Raw genomic sequence first — 17,862 nt, forward strand, 5'->3', positions numbered from 1 at the left:
TCGTGGCTTCAGGACACTCAAATCTCTCTAAGCAGGCATCTAATCTGGAATTCCCAGAAGCAATGAACAGTTCATACTTAGCCCAAGAGGAGATGCAGCTATTCAACACATTAGAAAATCACAGTGTTTACGCAGGTGCTTAAGCCAAGGAATTAAAGTTTAAATTTAGGAAATTATACCTGAAAAACACCCAGTGCTTCATCTGAAGCACTATAACCAACCCTGCACTGCCAGTAAAGTAAATGTTCTTAACAGCCCATCATACTGTTCACTTTCTGTGAAGTCAGAACCTTTTGGGGCACCACACAAAAAAGAGAAACAAAAATATTATTGCTTCAGACCAGTCACCACGTATGTAGATGACAGAATGAGGTGGAGGCACAATTTCCAGGGTGTAAAGACAAACCACCAAATAAAACTTGTCAGCTGCAGAGAGCTCCAAATTAAGTGTTGCTGAGCCTTTGGAAAGGGCACTGATGAAACAGAGCAGAACAAGGGATGTGTAAGCAGGAAGAGCTGGAGGTGCTAGATAAAAGTTATTTGAGAAACTACTAGAAATAGAAGTCAGTGGCAAGATTCCAGAGGAGGCCAATTCTCCAGCAGAGAAGTAAATTCAGAACCAAATTTTTACATGCATGCAAGATACAAACATGCCTGAGGAAGCCTGAGCCAACACATTCAGAGTGTTGACAAACAGGGAGAAGGTGCATTTGCAAAAAAATGTTTCTTGCTAAGGAGACCAGTGAAGTCTGACCACAGAGCTCCATGTCTGAACCTCTGCAGGTTTCCACACCTGTGCAGGTTTGTTTGCATCACCTGCTTACACACCTGGCTCCACTGTCACATGTTTGTACAGCACCCACCACACAGATGGAACTCAGGGGATGTAGATCTGCTCAAGGTTTGCTTACTTCAGTGTCCCCATGGTACAGAAAAACACCTCATTTTACAGCATGAATCTCTTACACAATATAATAAATGAACAAACCCTCTCCCCTACATTTTCATGGATAAACTTTACTCCTGTCTTCAACCACAATAAGGATTCTCAGAATGAAAAGGTTCAAAAGTTGCCAGTAAAGCCATTCCGAGCAAACTGAAAACCTCCAAGTTATCAGACTGGAAGCTCAGAAGCTGGTGCTAAAAAGCAGAACAGCTGGTTAAAGGCACAAAAACCAGCCTGTGTACCTCAGGAAATGCTTACAGCCTAGTCACTCAAGAGGTATTTGTTGAAATAAGAGCCATAAATAAATCACATTGCTTAAATCCAAGTCATATTTCAGGCTAAGTTCAGATCACGTTCTATCTCTTACCAGTGGTTAAACTTTCTACAGCAGCCACTCAAATTATGAGTATTACAAACAAACTCATGCTAATTCATACCATGCTCATTTCTTTGTTTTACTATACAGCAGCAAAGACCATAAAGTATTGCTCAAAGAGAAAATGAAGAGCAGAGACAGGAACAGAATCTAGATTCTGTTTTTTGCCCCAAGTCCTGTGGTTTTGGTGCCACTCCTGCTCCTCATCTCTGCTGCAGTGAGGATGGAACAGAAAGTGCCAACTTGTGGTGCAGAAGTGCTCAACTCTGAGGGATTGCCTTGCACAACACAAGAGCAGAGTAAGGAAGTCAACACACAGGAGGTAAAATACCAGTTTTTTTAAAAAATTGTTTTACAAGCAAATGTTTGTACAGATGTTGGTGGAATACAAGCAGACAAAATAAGCAAAACACAAGAACCCAAGAGTTTGTCATAGAAATCTGCAGCTAAAACTCAACAGAAGAGCAAGAACTGAAGATATTCACAGCGTTGAACTACAGTCTGTCCCCCCTCCCCCCAGTCCATGTGTGTAACAGGAAGAAGACATCCAGCATCAGCTTTCAAACAGCTAAAATGCCCTCAGAGCTCACAGCTACTTCAGTGTCTGCACAATTCTGGGTGCAATGGGGCACAAGGACAACTGCCACCATTGTAGAGTCACCTCTTGCCAACTGTTTGTCACATAGTGTTCCCAAACAAAACATAAAACCACGAGCAGAGAGCTGTGTACTATTTTACATCAAGTTAGAAATAAGAGTAGTAGTGTCTAGTAGTTTAGTTTGTCAACTCTTCAGATTTTCATGAGAACTTCCCTCCATGGCCTCCTACTATGAAAACTTCCACAGGCACTCCTTCCCAAAAGGAAAAGAAAGCCTAACCCCAATGGTATTTAACCTCAAATACAGAAATATAAACAGAAAGAGCACATGCCAGGTTTGATATAATTAAACAAATTCACTTGCCTATATGTGAGTTAGAGAAGTGAGATTCTGACAGCTGGCCAGATCCAGGAAGGAGTTTCCCTTCTCCCTACCTAAAGACCTGAAATCAGTTATCCCTGGAAATTCCCAGCACAGGCTGCTCAACAGCACAGAGTTCCTGCTAAGAGTCCATTAAATTCCCTCCTCTTTCCATTTCCCTGGATTAGACATGGATGTTCTTTTGATCTGTGAAGACAGACTCAATCCTTGTTACTTCAGTCTCCATTCTGGCATGGAAGCTTTGTCCTGGAGTCAGGAGAACAAACCAGCTGCAACTGTCCAACGACCCAAATCACTGATGTGCAGAGATGAGGACTCAGGAGAGCAAAGCTCTAACTCTAGGAAAGACCATCAGGGAGGAGAAGATCACAGCACAAGTCCTTGTCCAAAGCTTCACACTTATTGTGGATCCAGCACAGGGACTCCATGATGAAGCACCAGAGCAAAGAAAGCAGAACACAGACAAAGCATCTCCTCAGCAGTGGGCTTTCAACAGAGCAAAGTCATCTGAAAGCTCAAAAACACCAGGATCCCCAGAGCAGAAAGCAGAAATGTGCAATTCAAAACCACACAGACGTGAATATTACTTTCAAAGGGCTTTATATTACAAAAAAACATAAGTCACAATGAATGTGTAAAATCCATTCAATGAGGCTCATTTCCAGTCTGCTAGGAAAGCTGCTTTTCTCTTCTTTATTCCCAGCCTACTGCTGAAAACGTGATTGCCAAAACAATGACACCTCGAGCTAGATTTTTAAAATCAAACTTGTTCTGCCAGATCCAGCACTCTGAACTTGTCCAGGTTGTAGAAACAAGCCTTCACCACTCTGCCTCCAAAATATCTTCCATTCAGATCCACAACAGCTGGAATTGAAATTAAGAGCAGATCAGCAAGCAGACATTTAATAAAAGAAATATCTCTTTAACTCAACAGTCTGACCAGTGAGACTGTTTAATCTCTCTGCAGAAGTTAACTATGAGCTTCACAGGACACAATTTAGGATCTTACCTTTGATGGCAGATTCAACCCGTTCAAACTCTAAAAATATTCTTACAGCTTCATCATCAGGGGCTCCAGGGATCTGAAAGAAAAATCCCAAGCCACAAGTAATTAGAACAGTAGTCAGAACATTGTTTTCAATTGCTGTTCTTCACAAAGACAGTGAAAGAATGAAATAAGAAGATTCCAAAAACACAATACTCAAATGATTTTTTGCATAGTTGCTATTATTAGATGCTTGTATCTTACAGACACAGAAAATCCAGAATTCCAACACAGTAAAGGACCCTGAGAGATCTTCTATGTATGCCCCTCTTAGGCAGTAGCACTCCAATTGTGAGGAATGAGTGCCCAGTTTTCTTTCAGAGCAGCCAAAAAGAGAGACAGTGTCTCTTACCTCAAAGATGACACATTTCCCAACTTTGCCATATTTCTCACATTCCTCCTTAGTTTCAACTTCAAGGTCTTCATCGACCTCCCCAGCACCAACCATGTTCTGAAAGTCAAAGAATAAACTCAACTCACTGGATGGAGTCTGTGCAAATGATGGTGTAGACAAATCACAGATGCTCTGTCAACTGTGACCACAAACACTTTAAAAGCTTGAGAGCTACAGGAGGAGGCAGTTCCCTGTCCCTAAGACAAGGGAACTGCACAAATTAAAGCAGTGTTGATTTAAAGTTACAACTTGCACCCCAGAAGTCATATCATTTCTCCAGAACACAGAACACCACGTGGGTGCAGGCCAGAACCATTTGAATTGTGCAGTTTTGTATCAGGAACAGAGATTTAAACATTTCAACACCAAGACACATTCCCATACTCCAAACTCACCCTCAGTAAGACCACTTTAGTTGGGCATTTCAGTATCTCAGTCAAGGGGTTGGAATCTGCCTTCTTGCCTGTTTCTGTTTGAAGACAGAACAGTGAATCGTGAATTTAAGATTAAAGCTCAATTAGGGACTTTTATCAGAATATCATTGATTAAACAATAGCATGAAAGCCACAAAATGTTATTTCCTATTAGTGAGGAACAGTTATGAATAACTTGTAGCTACCTGGAATGACAGTAAGCAGAAAAATCAATTCCAAAGGTGTGAATTAAGCAGTAACACTGACAATGTACTATTTCTTTGAGAGAATTAATTCCTAAGTTCAGAATTGTATCAAAAGAACTACAAGGCTAAAAGTATTCTGACTTCCACCACTTGTGCTCAGAAGCCTGGATGTTGTCTCAAGACCAGACAAGAACAGGGAAAATGAGAGCAATATCAACAGGATATGACAGGAAAAAGGCCATCAGGGCAGAGCAGGATCAGCCCTGGAAGTGAAGAGGCTTCCCCAACACTAAAGGAGGAAAACTGATGGAGGAAGGGGAGGACGAGCTAAAAAAATGCATACATGATCCCTTTACAAAAAGATAAATTTCCACAAGAACAAATATGAGTCATTTTTCCAATTCCAATGTTTTCAACAAGGACAGATGGTAAATAGAAACTCAGGGCCTTCATTTCTCACACACTTGGTGCACGACACAATTACCTTTCTCTGTAGATTCACCAACAATGATCTTGCCACCCCTCTTGCTTGTTTTCTCTACTGACAGTGCTGTGCTGAGCCCCTGTTCATGTTTGCCCAGCCCCTGGCCCTCTCTGAAACCATACTTCTGCATGATTTTGTGAGCTACTGTCCCCCTGCAACGAGAAAAGAAACATCAGTTCGTAACTGTTTCTTCCACAAAACATTAGCACTGCATTTCTCCTGAGTGATCAAATATTCTACCTCTTAAAATCTCGTTACACAGGGGCAGAAAGTACAGGAGCTTGTACAAGTTACATGATGTTTTTCTAAGCCAAAGACTAAGAAGTCTGGCATGTAATGCTGAAAGATTAAAACACTAAGTCACAGAAGAAAGAGCCAATTGTGTGGTCAAAGTAAGGCAGGTTAGGTCAGATTTTTAGCCCATCCTTCAATGAAGTGAGGGTTCCATGGTACTGCTAATTAGAGGTGTTAAGAATGCACAAGGTGGTTCAACAATACCAAGTTTGGTTATCTTTTTCTGGACAATTAAATAAAAACCCACCAAAACCAAAAACGAGGTGTCTAAGCTGTTTTTAGCTATAGATTCACCTTCACATTGTTGTCACAGTAGTTAACACAACCATCACATATAAGGCAGGAGAGTAAATGGGCAGATTTGCAGCTACAGCTGCTACATTCATGCAAATATACTCTGAATGTTTGAACAAAGCACAGCTGAAATTATTTGAAATACTAAAACAGCAAATTTAAGACAAAGCTGGAAAGAAACCTGGAAGAACTAACATGCCACCTGTGTTTTCAAGTACACTTCATTGTTTGGCTTGTACAGGCCATAAACACCTTGTGCTAGAGTGTGGCTTAAAAGCACATCTTGAATGCAACCACCTCAGATGTGTTTCCCCCAATCCTGCCCATCCACATTTTTTCCTGTATCCTGCCAGTTTGGACTCTATGAACTCAGACTAACCACATATATGCAACGGGTTGTGCTCTTCTCTCCTGACAAACTATTTCAGCTTTTGGTTTCCACCACCCTCCAATGCCTTTTCCCACAAAACATGCAGGAATCACTCATTTATTTACCCCATGTTGGCAAGGAAGGAGTTGCTGGGTCCAGTGGGGGAACGAGGTCTCTCTGGCTCATCATACACTGGAGGAGGAATTGCTGCTTTGGAAGAAGGTGCCCGAGGTCTTGACTCCTCCTCATATGGGAATGATGCTACAGCTGGAAGAAACAGAGACATTTGGGTTTTTTTTCAATAAAATCCTACTATGAAAACAAACAACAACAAAACAGTGAAAAGGTCTATGAAAAAACAAACTATGAAAAGGTCTTCCACATAAATCCAAATCAGAAGAATGTCTCCTTTGCACACACTGTTTTAACACCCCCTCACCTATCTCTCTCGAAAACATCTGAGTTATTCTGGGTTTTCCTCACTGGATATACATTTCCACAGCTCTATAATGCATTTATTATCCTCTTATTAAATGGAGAAGAGGAACATTAAGAGACCACCTGCACTGCAAAGAGTTTATCTGGAGGACAAACTCCCATTCATCAGGAACAGAACACTGACAAAAATGGATCAATGCACACAACTCAAGGCCCAAGGACTGTAATAAAAATACACTGCACATCTGCAGAGAAGAGAAACCTATTAAAAAGAATGAATGCAACTCATCTCACTGGGAATTTCTGAACTGCAGCTCTTCCTGGGGATGGAGATGGATCAGGATATTTCAATCATACTGGCTGGATTACTAAATCACCTTCCACTGACAAGTCAAACAGCAAAATGAAAAAAAAAAACCAAAAAACCAAAAACCTACTAGAACACTAGAAAACTAGAAAAAAATCACTTTTGAATGGCCTTACAGACTTTTACCAGACTGACTTAATTTTAGAATATTTTCTTTTACACTAGTTCCTGAATCTTATCAAATAAAAGGTCAGACATGAAGTTTGAGGATATGAGTAAAAATAATGTCTATTTAAACTGCAGATGGACTGGACTATGGGACTTTTGCTAGACCAGTATTTTCTTGTTTTCTTCCAGCCTGGATTTGAGCATCAAGCAAGAAGCTATGCAAAGGTTTCTTTGTGGAACCATGTCACATTTTAAAAGCTCTCCCCTTAAGGATATTTCTATTATTTCCAGCTTATATTTACTTTTCCTTGACACTGATCAATTGTTCTTAATTAATTACTCTAAACAATGTCTTTCTGTTTTGAATGTTTACATATGTCAAATGCTTTCAGTGTATCATTCACTTAAGCTTTGAGGTATTTTTTATGTTTTAATCTTCTCATAAATACAATGAGGACTCCCAAAGAAAAGTTTGTGTGCACAAGATTTTTTTCTTACTATTATTATTTTCTTAAGTGGACAACATACTGGTAATTATTTTAACTCCTAAAATTTACAACAGCTAGACACGAAAATAGAAAGGAAATGGTTTTGTTCCTGTAGCAGGATGATGCCATCTCGTGGACAACTGATATCCTCACACCACCACTGCACACAAATCTCCTTAGCTAAACTGCATCCCTGAAAAACTTGTAAAATCCTGTCTCTAGTGCACAATTCCTTCAGGAAAGATATTCACTTAAGTGCCTCCTCAAGAAAACAGCAATGGAAAAAATTTTTTCTCCACACTGTGGAGGTTTCTAGTCTACCCAGAGAAACCTGCCAGTGACACTTCTTTCATATCAGAAGCAAGTAGCTGCACATGGCTGGAAGAGCCCAGTTTGCCAAGCCACTTATCCAGGAATGCAGAAAGATTTCTTCAGAACAGAGATGTGAAGCAGGGCAGCATCACAGGTCCCCCACAGCCTCCCCCCACGAACAAAGAAGTTGTTCATGTCCTGCTGCTACAGACTCCAATGGAAAAAGCTGGAGGACTTAACTAAATAAAAAGCTGAGTAAGAAATTAACACTGCTGGGTTTAGAGAAGAGGATTTTGGAGTACTCACGTTCTTTGTCCTTCTCAACCAGAGAAGTGGGTGGTGCAATAGCAGCTCCTCCCATACCTATGAGCAAAATGGAACACAACACATTTGGAGGATATCACAACAGACCTGAATTATTTACTGTAACTTTGTGGCTCAAAGAGAATAAAGACTAATTTTGTTTATGCAAAAATGTATTTCTGATCCACATCACCTGACAAGCTCTAAGGGCACTGATGTAACACATGCAGGAATGAAAAGTTGCAATAGTGAAAACTCAGTGATTCTCAGAGCCTGATTTTATGTTATGTCTCACCCCTTCCCTGGAACCTACACCATACAGGAACTTACAACAGGTATCTACAAACTAAGGTTGAACAGAGGTAGTTCCACAAGTAATTTGGCTGCTTCCATGGAAAAATACCAGGCTTCTCTATTATATTATGTTATAATAAAATGCCAGATTTACTCTAATTTACAGAATTAACAGCATACTCATGTGAGGAAAGAGAAATATAGAAATGAAAATAGGACTGTGAATTCCCCTCCCTCTTTTTCTCCTCTTTCCACACCAAAACCATAAGCAGTTCCCTTACTTCTTTTCCGTCTCTCCCTTTCATAATCTTCATCCTCATCTGAATCTGGATCTGGTCGTCTCGAAAACCCGCTGGCTTCATGTCTGTCTTTACGCCTTCTAGGAGACACAGCAAGTTAGGAAGAGAAACCATGGAAGTCAACTCTGTTTTAATTTGTGATCCCATCCCTGCAGGGTGAATTATTCTGCTCCATCCAACTGGCATTTAACATGTCTCCGACGAAAGTGCAAGTTAACACTTTCACCACTTGGTTCTTTGCTTTTACCCTCACGGGGCATTTTTGGTAAAACAGAAGGTGGATCTAAACCAAGATCATTTTCCACTTGCAAGTCAGCCAAGAAGAATGCATGGAAAGGAGGGAGCACCTGAAGAAATCCTGTACACACCACCAGACCAGAGGGACTGAATGACTACTGTGGAACAGGTGTTGGATGGAACAGAGAACAAGGTAACAGACATTATTCAATCTATCATCCTACTTTGGACAGAATCCCTTTTACATTTCCCATCATAGGCTACACACTGTAATATCACTTAATAAAAAAAAATAGCCTCATGCTTAAATATCAGATTGTTGAGAAGCTTGCTTGGCAATTAAAATAAGATTCAGGAATAATTTCTAATGTGAAGTAAGGAATGCTTCAAGATTTGTTTACACTTCTGCTGTTATCTGATGTGATCAAGAAATTACTAATTTTAACACAACAAAAAGGAAAAGCACTTTTCCTCAAAAGTTCAGAGCACCACCTGGTGCACAAATCAGATCTTTTTCCTAGCACAGCCACCAAAACTGTGCTAAAGCATGATAAAAACAACTCTATGTGGAACCACTTTCTGAATCTCTACACTGTGAAATCAGAACAAATTACGGCCTGTACTCCCAAAGCACACATCTGATGCAGGTTTGGCTGAGATTGTTTCCCCAGTTTGAAATCAGAATTTATCACCTCTTTTCTCTAATGTTTATATGTATAAAGACTCTTGGCCCACATACAAGTACAAATACAACCAAAGAGCAGTCAGTGCTGAAGCTGTGGGAATAATGTCTCAGATTCCTGAGGTCTTGCATGCCAGTAGGGCAGAGCCTCATGCATTCCTTCTCCATCAAAACATAAAACCAAGAGAAGACCCAGTGACTACATAGATATTAATTTCCACAATCTAAAGCAGCAGAACTGTAACTCCAGACTTCAGATGATTCATACTGTAATGAAGATGTTTTATTCACTTCACTTGAAATGAACAAATGTAATCTTCTGCCTGGCTGGCAGGCATTTTACTGCTTATAATAATCAGATACTGAATCTGCATTCAACTTCCTTAACAGGATTACAGAGATTTCTTTTTTCAGGGAAAGGGCATTAAAAATAAAATAGTATTTTCCTTAGTCCAGAGATAATAAATTACTAAACACATAATTAACTTACTTAATAATTAAATTACTGATTGCAGAGGATTAAAAAAGGAAATGCAACTATGCCACTCAGAGGCTGTGCTAGCTATATTTAAAACTTAATGCATTCATGGTTCAGTTGGTAGTTTTTAGAAGCAGAAAAGATGGTTCATCACTGAGTGTAGAAAAGATTTTTCTGTAGTCAGGTGACACTGACATCAAATCCTCTGAAACACCTGCTAGGTCAAAGTCTGGTAACAATCATGAAGTACCCAAATATTGCTGCTATTACTGAAACAAAGTAAATTCAGAATAATTTGACAAGGGTCTTTCAGCTGAAGAGGCTGCCAAGCTGATAATTCTTATTGTTTTTGCACTGTTAGGTGATTTTTACCAAGAGCATTAGAACATATTAAGTAAAACGCTGCACTTGCTTCTACAAGCACACAGTATTCACAAAACCTCTAAGAACTTCCATGAAAACAGAGATAAAATTAAACAAACTGACATGTCTATTCTTTAAATAAGAGTCAATGTGTCAAGTATTTAAACAAAAGCCTTACTTTTCTCTCTCCTCAATCTCCTTTTGCCTCTCCAGCTCCCGTTGCCGCTGCCGTTCCTCTCTCTGACGTTTCACCACCTTCTCGTAGTCATTTGGGAACATGGGATCATACTCATCTGCCAGGGGAATCAACACATCTCCTGCAGAAAAACCACTAGGGACAGGATCCTGAAAAAAAAAAAATTTTGTTTTAGCTGAGATCTGAAAACAATACCCAGTTGGAAAGCAAAAATTTAACACTTCAGATTCCTGACTTCTGTAATGTCAGGAAATATCCTGACTGGTGCCAGAAGAAACTTGGTTTTATTTAAAACTAACATTTCATCCAGTCTCTCATTACATCAATTTTTTCCAGTGAAGAAAGAACCACCCCCTCCCCTTGCAAAATGCAAAGCAGCAGCAAATCAGCATGGACAGGAATTTTTCAAACCCCATAAATGCATTACTGGAAGCTTTATGGCATCTTGCTGCTGCAACCATCTGCCTCCCACACAATCTCATCAGGCTTTATATCAGCTGCTATTGATATAATACCAACAGAGGAACACAGACTGTTCTCCTCTAATCTGAAAGAACCATTTCAGAACTTTTTCTTTGAAAAAGATGCAGAGAGAGAGTTTCTCATGATTCCTTACCATGAAAAATCCATTTAAATGGTTAGGTGGCTCTTCTTTTATTTTTCACTTGATTGTTATACAGGTCCAGTTCCAACACTGGTGCAATCACAATTATAGTCATTATTTAGCTGCCCAAATTGCTGTCTTGCCAAGTAATTTGAAGCTGTCCAGAATTCTAAGAACACTGTTTTATAACTGCACATTAACCATGGTAATTCCATGCTGTACCACATGGAGTCTAAAATTGAAATGTTAATTAAAGAACTCTCAGCAGAGGAAGACATTCTCAGAAAGTAATCACTTTTTTGACCACTAGGAAACATTCAACTTCTACAACATTTGTTAACAGCTGCACTTTTAGCTGCTCTGCTCTTACCTTTAGCCCAGCTGCCACATGAGGGGGTGTGTCCACTATCTGTCTCTCATCAGAGGAGCTGCCTCGTTTTAGGTCAATCACTGGAGCAAGGACTGTGGTTTGTTTTGTTCTCTGACTCTGCAAAAATCACCAAAACATATAATGTCTAAAAATGATAAAGCAGTTTTCTAAAGATCAACTTACTTGATGTACTTTGCAGTGGTAGGTGAATAGTCTCAGGTTTTGACTGGGACCAGAAACACACATTAAAAATTCATCCAATCAATTCAGGTGAGTTTGAGCTGAGTTAGTTTCTAAGAAACTCAGATTTATTCCAAAGATCTACTGTTCTTCCCATTTATCACCAGATAAAATATTTCAATCTCTTCTGAACTCTTGAGTTTTCTAATCCTATCCTATTCTTCTGTTAGGTTAAGGATAGACTACACATTAGTTGTATGGATGAAGAATATAACTAATACAGCAGTCAGTACCAATTATCAACTAAATCCTGCCCCAAATTCCAGCAGCACAAAACAGGAGTAACTCCAGTGAAAAAATTATACTGTGGCTACTTAAGTATCTGGCATCAGTGCTACTGCTTCTTCTTTTAGTTAAGTAGTCTCACTACAGCCCAAAGAGCATCTGTGTCCTGCTTGAACCAAAATATCAACACTGCTCAAAGAAAAAGGGTGAAAGAAAAAGAAGCAGCAATAAAAAGAGAAAATGGCTCTGTCACAGTCTAATAAGAATCAGCATGCACTCCTCCCTTTCATCTACTCTGGAAATACTTGCTGTAAGAATTTCTAACACATAATAATTTGCAGGTTAGCACCAAGAGCTTTTTAAATAACAGCCATAAAATGATGTAAACATGTAAATAATCAAGAGACATCAAGAAAAATGCATTTTCCCTTTTTTCCTTTCAGCTTTGCCAGGCTCTTTGCTACAAACTCACAAAAAAATGCCAGCAAGATTACCCCAAATCAGTATTCTGAGGTCACAATGCACTGAACATGAAAGAAGTCTGAAAAACAGAAAGCAAAACCACAAAGGGACTGTACCTTTGCTTGTGTGAGAGCTGCTTTCTTCACCTGCAACTGAGACTGCAGCAGTTTGAAATTCTTGGACCAGCCTTCTGTTTTGGAATCGCTGGTCTCAACCCCCAAGTCATCGTAAAGTGACATTTTCTCTTCAATTTAAAACTGAAAGATAAAAGAAAAAAAAAACCTCCAGATCACACCACAAAACTATTTCCTGTTATTTGCTAATAGTTTGCATATATAGGTACACCACCTCTTATTTCATTTTTCCTAGAGCCAGAACAAACTGATCTTTTCCTCGCTAGTGGTAAATACACATAACTAGAGCACAGCTGTACAAATGTAACAGTTTGAAAGGCAATGAAAACTGGTCAAGAATTAATTTAATCCTGCAGTGGAATATGAACAATTAGTCCTCAATAGCAAGAAGTTTACTGCAAAAAGAAAAAGGAGGTTTTGAAAATTATTAAACATCTGGCCTTGGGATGAAACACAGCAGGGGTTATAAAGGCACATCCACAGGATGTTGTGGGAATTTCCACCTGCCACAGAGCAGTGGGATTTTGGCAGCAGGAGTGATGATATCCAGAGGGAGACAGGACACACTGGGGAATCACGGAATCAATCAAGCCAGAAAAGGCCTCTGAGATCATCGAGTCCAACCTGTGACTGATCCCCACATTGTCACCCAGACCAGAGCACTCAGTGCCACAGCCAGTCTTTCCTTGGACACTCCAGGGATGGGGACTTCGCCACCTCCCTGGGCATTCTGTTCTAACATTTAACCACCCTTTCTGAGAAGAAATTCTTCCCAATGTCCAGCCTGAACCTCCCCTAGTGCAGCTTGATGTAATTTCCTATAGTCCTGTCGCTTGTTACCTGTGAGCAGAGCCCGACCCCCACCCGGTTGCCCCCTCCTGTCAGGGAGCTGTGGAGAGCCACAAGGTCCCCCCTGAGCCTCCTTTTCTCCAGGATGAACCCCCCCAGCCAATCCTCCTCACACTTGTGCTCCAGACCCTTCCCCAGCTATGCTGCCCTTCCCTGAACAAAGCATGGATGGATGCAAGGATGAATGCAGGGAGGGCGCTGTCACCCAGGGAAGGGACAAGGGAGAGAGGCACAAGGGCTGTCCCCACGATAAAAGGAAGGGTGGGCTGCGATCTCCGTCGCTCTGGGAACAGAGGGCGCGAAACAGGCCCTGACGGCCCCCCCCACCTTCCACACAGGCAGGACCCCACCGAGGAGCCGCTGAGCGTGGCACACCCGCCCTTCCCTGCCCTGCCTCCCCACAACCCGCGGGGTCCGGAGCCGCTTCCCCACACAGCCGGGCCCGGGGTCGGGCTCGGAGCCGCCACTCACCCGCCCGAGCGCCGCCGCCGCCATCAGCCGGCGCTGAGCACGCCGGGAAGGGCCGCGCCTGCGCAATGCGCCCCGCGCAGCCGCCGCGCCAGCGCCCCCCGGCGGCGGGAGGAGGGAGCGGCGCCGCCGGCATGTCCGTCCCTCGCAGGCAGGGTAGTACGAACCGGGAGGGACTGTGAGGGCGGCACGGCACCGCCGGCATGTCCATCCCTCACAGGCAGGGTAGTACGGACCGGGAGGGACTGTGAGGGCAGCAGGGCACCGCCGGCATGTCCGCCCCTCGCAGGCAGGGCAGTACGGACCGGGAGGGACTGTGAGGGCGGCACGGCACCGCCGGCATGTCCATCCCTCACAGGCAGGGCAGTACGGACCGGGAGGGACTGTGAGGGCGGCACGGCACCGCCGGCATGTCCGCCCCTCACAGGCAGGGCAGTACGGACCGGGTGGGACTGTGAGGGCGGCACGGTACGTCCGTCATTCCCACCCCTAAGAGCCAGCCCAGTACAGACCAGTCAGGACCGGGAGGGCAGCACGGTACCGCCGCCATTCCCACCCCTCACAGACAGCGCAGTACGGACCAGTCAGGACTGGGAGGGCGGGACAGCACCGCCGCCATTCCCACCCCTCACAACCAGCCGAGTACGGACCGGGCGGGACGGCACCTCCGCCATTCCCACCCCTCACAACCAGCCGAGTACGGACCGGGAGGGACTCTGAGGGCTGTACGGTAACTCCGTCTTTCCCACCCCTCGCAGCCAGCCCAGTGGGGACCGGGAGGGCGGCACGGCAGCTCCCGGCGGCTGAGAGGGGATGCAGGGAGTGGAGGGGCCGGTTGCAGTGCTGCCGCCGCCTCAGCTGCCCTCGCAGTGGCGGAGGAGCTGCCTACCCGCAGAATAAGCCCAGGTTCCTTCGGGTTCTCACAGCGCACGTCGAGTGTAATCTGCGCTCGGAGCTTTTATTTAATCATAGAATCCCCACAGAACCACGGAGAGCGTCCGAAGGAGGCCGCGGGGATGGAGGGGAAGCCCTGAGGGCACTTAGGTTGTTCTGCGGGAGGAGGCTGAGGGAGGACCTCACTGGAGTCCTCAGCATCCTCCCGAGAGAAGGGGGACAGGCACTGATCTCTGCAGTGACAGTGACAGGAACCGAGGGCAGGGTTGTATTTATGCCCTTCACTATTTGATGATGCAAATGAACATGCAAGACTGCAGAGCCAAACACAAGCTCCAGCCCTGAAGCAGATAGATCTGGCAAGTCAGCCTCAAAATATTACAAGCACTATCTCTGTATTAATCAGAAAGCCTTTATCTCCAGCATTGCTTCCGACTGTGCAACAGTGCAGTTTATTTCCCCTTGGTTAGCTGAAAAAATAAATAAAATAAAGCTGCTACTTCCCCTCCTACTTATGCTGCTTTCTATTAACCCAAGCTCTCTAAACTCACTTACAGATATGTCTATTTTCATTATGGCAGCGAAAGCTTCTTAAATCTAAGAAGAAATAATGTTCACTTTATTTATAGAGGATCTCCCAAGCATCTTCCTATGGTTTCTTGCTTTAGCAGCGCCTGCGGTTTTTAAAGGAAGGATTGATACAATTCACCTATCTATAAACTTGTGGAAGAAAACAAAATCAGCAAGGCACTACTTTTACAACGATCCCACTGAGAAAAGAACTATGTATCCTATGTTAAAGCAAGGAATCAAATAATTAATTGTATCAAAAGGTACTGAGAAAAATCCCTGTGGATTGAAATGTCACAGAGCAGTATCACAGCATGACAGCCACTGGGAGAAACTCAAAGGAGATTAGAGTCTGCAAAGGTGGAAAACATGAGAGCAACAGGAGATTTCAGTTCCTCCTCACAACAAGTCATAGCAGGGAGGATAAAGGTTGAGTTATCAGACCTGTAAATAACGACCTATTTAAAGCCATGAATCAGATAACTCACAAGGAGAGAAGCCTGGTTAAGTCTGGAAAGTGCATTAGACATGGATCAAAACTGATCCATCACTGTTTGTAATAATAGCCACAACGTATTTGTACACACCTATTTAGGAGCAAAGGAGCCAAGAAAATCCTCCTCATTAAATTCAGGGAGGCTGCAGGCTGCAGATAAAGAAACTTCACCCTGCTGCTAAGGTCCCAGACAGACTGGAAATGTAGGAGAAATATCTGAGGTCATCCCCAGCACTACACATCTTGAAGGTGGGTGAGTTGTGGTTGAAACCTCCTTTTCAGCTACATCTGCAGAGGTGGGGGAGCACTGGCCAGCTCTGTGCCTCCTACAGACCCTCACAGGTGTTGAAGTCTGATTTTCCAGTTATTTTTATCTTTTCCATTCATATTTTAAACCTTTCCATGTTGATGCTTTTTCTCTTGAATCCCACTCACAACTGCTGTGTCACCAGTTCTACCTCTGTACCTGCCTTTCTAATCTCACGTGGCTCTGTCTTTACATTCTCTTACAGCTCTTTTCTCCCAGCTTCACAATTTTCTCATCATTTTGAGATGAGTTTGATGCAGCTGGGTCTCCTCAACGGAGAGGAGAGGAGAGGAGAGGAGAGGAGAGGAGAGGAGAGGAGAGGAGAGGAGAGGAGAGGAGAGGAGAGGAGAGGAGAGGAGAGGAGAGGAGAGGAGAGGAGAGGAGAGGAGAGGAGAGGAGAGGAGAGGAGAGGAGGATTACAGAGATGGGATTAACCACAGAGAGGTCCAAAAAGCTGTGAATAAACTGATTTTCCCGCTGTGAGAAGAGCCACCAGCCTTGATTGGAACCCCTCATTGTACCAACAGGACACCTGGAAAAGGTGAACAGCCAAGGTGGTGAAATCTGCTGCAAATCCCAGTTTTCTCAGAGTAATCAGCCAAAAGCTGGAAGCAAGAAGTTGCAGAAAGATGGCGTGGCACTGGCTGGGTGATGAGATGGCAGATGGGACCCAGTGTTAATGAATGCAAAGCAATGCACGCAAGAGAAAATAGCACTAACCAAACACACACAGCAGCAGCTCTAAATCAGCTGCTTCCATTAAGGAAAGAGATGCTGCATTCATTGTGGATAATTTTCCAGAAATGCCTGCTTAGTGAAGGAAGGAAGCAGGAAAGCAAACAGGCTGCTGGGAAGTATTAAAATCTTAAAAAAGGAGAAAGTATCCTCAGAAATCCAGCACGCAGATGCACGTTTGAGTGGCCACCTGCATTCCTGGGTATCACATCCTCTCCAAGAAGCAGCAGTGAAATAAAAAACCTAATCTAAACCTAATAACTTAACCTTAAACCAACCAGATGTGTTGGGTGAAGAGAGGCAGCTGAAGGGGACCCTGGAAGCATCAAACATCCAAAGTGCTCTAGAAAAAGGTAAATAGGGAGTTCTCATTTTTCTCCCTGATGGTGATCTCTAAGAATAAAGCACTGCTGGGAGGAGGGGAAAAAAGCAGCCTATAAATGTCTCATTTATGTCTCATTTCCCTAAAGCATTGATAGCAGTTTTTGTTGGATGTGGATGATTTGTTTTATGTTACAGATCTCCTCTGAGGGTGAGGGCTGCTAATATGCAGAATGGCATTAGAGGGCAGTGCATGGCAGCCTAGCTGGAGTTTTTTGGGGTGGCTGTGAGAAACCACCCTTCAGAACCTCTGAGGATCAGGACAACAGAGCAGCTCCCACTCACACAGGTGGGATATGGTGGGGATCAACAGATGGCATTAAAGCAAAACATGAGGGCTGCTCAAAAGGTAGTTAAATCCCATTGAATGGTGGTTTCCAGCCAATAGTGGAGATGCCAAGCAGACAACCAACCATGCTACACACCACATTTTGTGGTCACCCTGGCAGAACTTCCAAACCTTTCTGGATTTTTTTTTTTTTTTTTTTTCAGAAAATGCTAGCTGTTGTCCTCCCGATGATCTTCAACTTTGCACACAGGGCAAAATGAAATATAAAGAGGAAAGTTCCAGTGGAAAACTTGTCCTGGCTTGGGAAGATCAGCTTAGGTTTGCTGCCTTAAAAAAAATGAAAACAAACCCAACTTCAAGGAGTAGCAACCTGAAGGAATTGAAAATGGTTAGAAAGGCATTTGAAATATTCTTTCTTCTGCTAAGGGAATAGCTGAAAATGTGACTGTGAAAGCAGATAAGGAAACAGTA

General features: G+C 43.0%; 1 protein-coding gene across 3 annotated transcripts; it reads right to left on the minus strand.

The window, feature by feature from the left end:
* Nucleotides 1-1,645: 1,645 nt before the first annotated feature.
* Nucleotides 1,646-13,786, minus strand: RBM17 (RNA binding motif protein 17). Of its 3 annotated transcripts, none has more exons than XM_056516369.1 (12): nt 13,723-13,786; nt 12,385-12,525; nt 11,342-11,458; nt 10,350-10,516; nt 8,394-8,488; nt 7,822-7,878; nt 5,928-6,069; nt 4,845-4,996; nt 4,137-4,210; nt 3,700-3,798; nt 3,312-3,384; nt 1,646-3,166 (listed from the first exon to the last, which is right to left on the minus strand). In XM_056516369.1, exons 2-12 carry the CDS (start codon nt 12,505-12,507, stop codon nt 3,063-3,065), a joined length of 1,203 nt encoding a protein of 400 aa, XP_056372344.1. In that variant the 5' UTR covers nt 12,508-12,525; nt 13,723-13,786; the 3' UTR covers nt 1,646-3,062. The 3 variants fall into 3 exon arrangements, with proteins under 3 accessions (XP_056372344.1, XP_056372343.1, XP_056372342.1); XM_056516368.1 differs by having other exon boundaries at nt 8,394-8,491; XM_056516367.1 differs by lacking the exon at nt 13,723-13,786 and having other exon boundaries at nt 8,394-8,491; nt 12,385-12,548.
* Between the last annotated feature and the right edge of the window lie 4,076 nt (nt 13,787-17,862).

Source organism: Oenanthe melanoleuca, chromosome 1A (assembly GCF_029582105.1).
Source record: "Oenanthe melanoleuca isolate GR-GAL-2019-014 chromosome 1A, OMel1.0, whole genome shotgun sequence".
NCBI lineage: Eukaryota > Metazoa > Chordata > Aves > Passeriformes > Muscicapidae > Oenanthe > Oenanthe melanoleuca.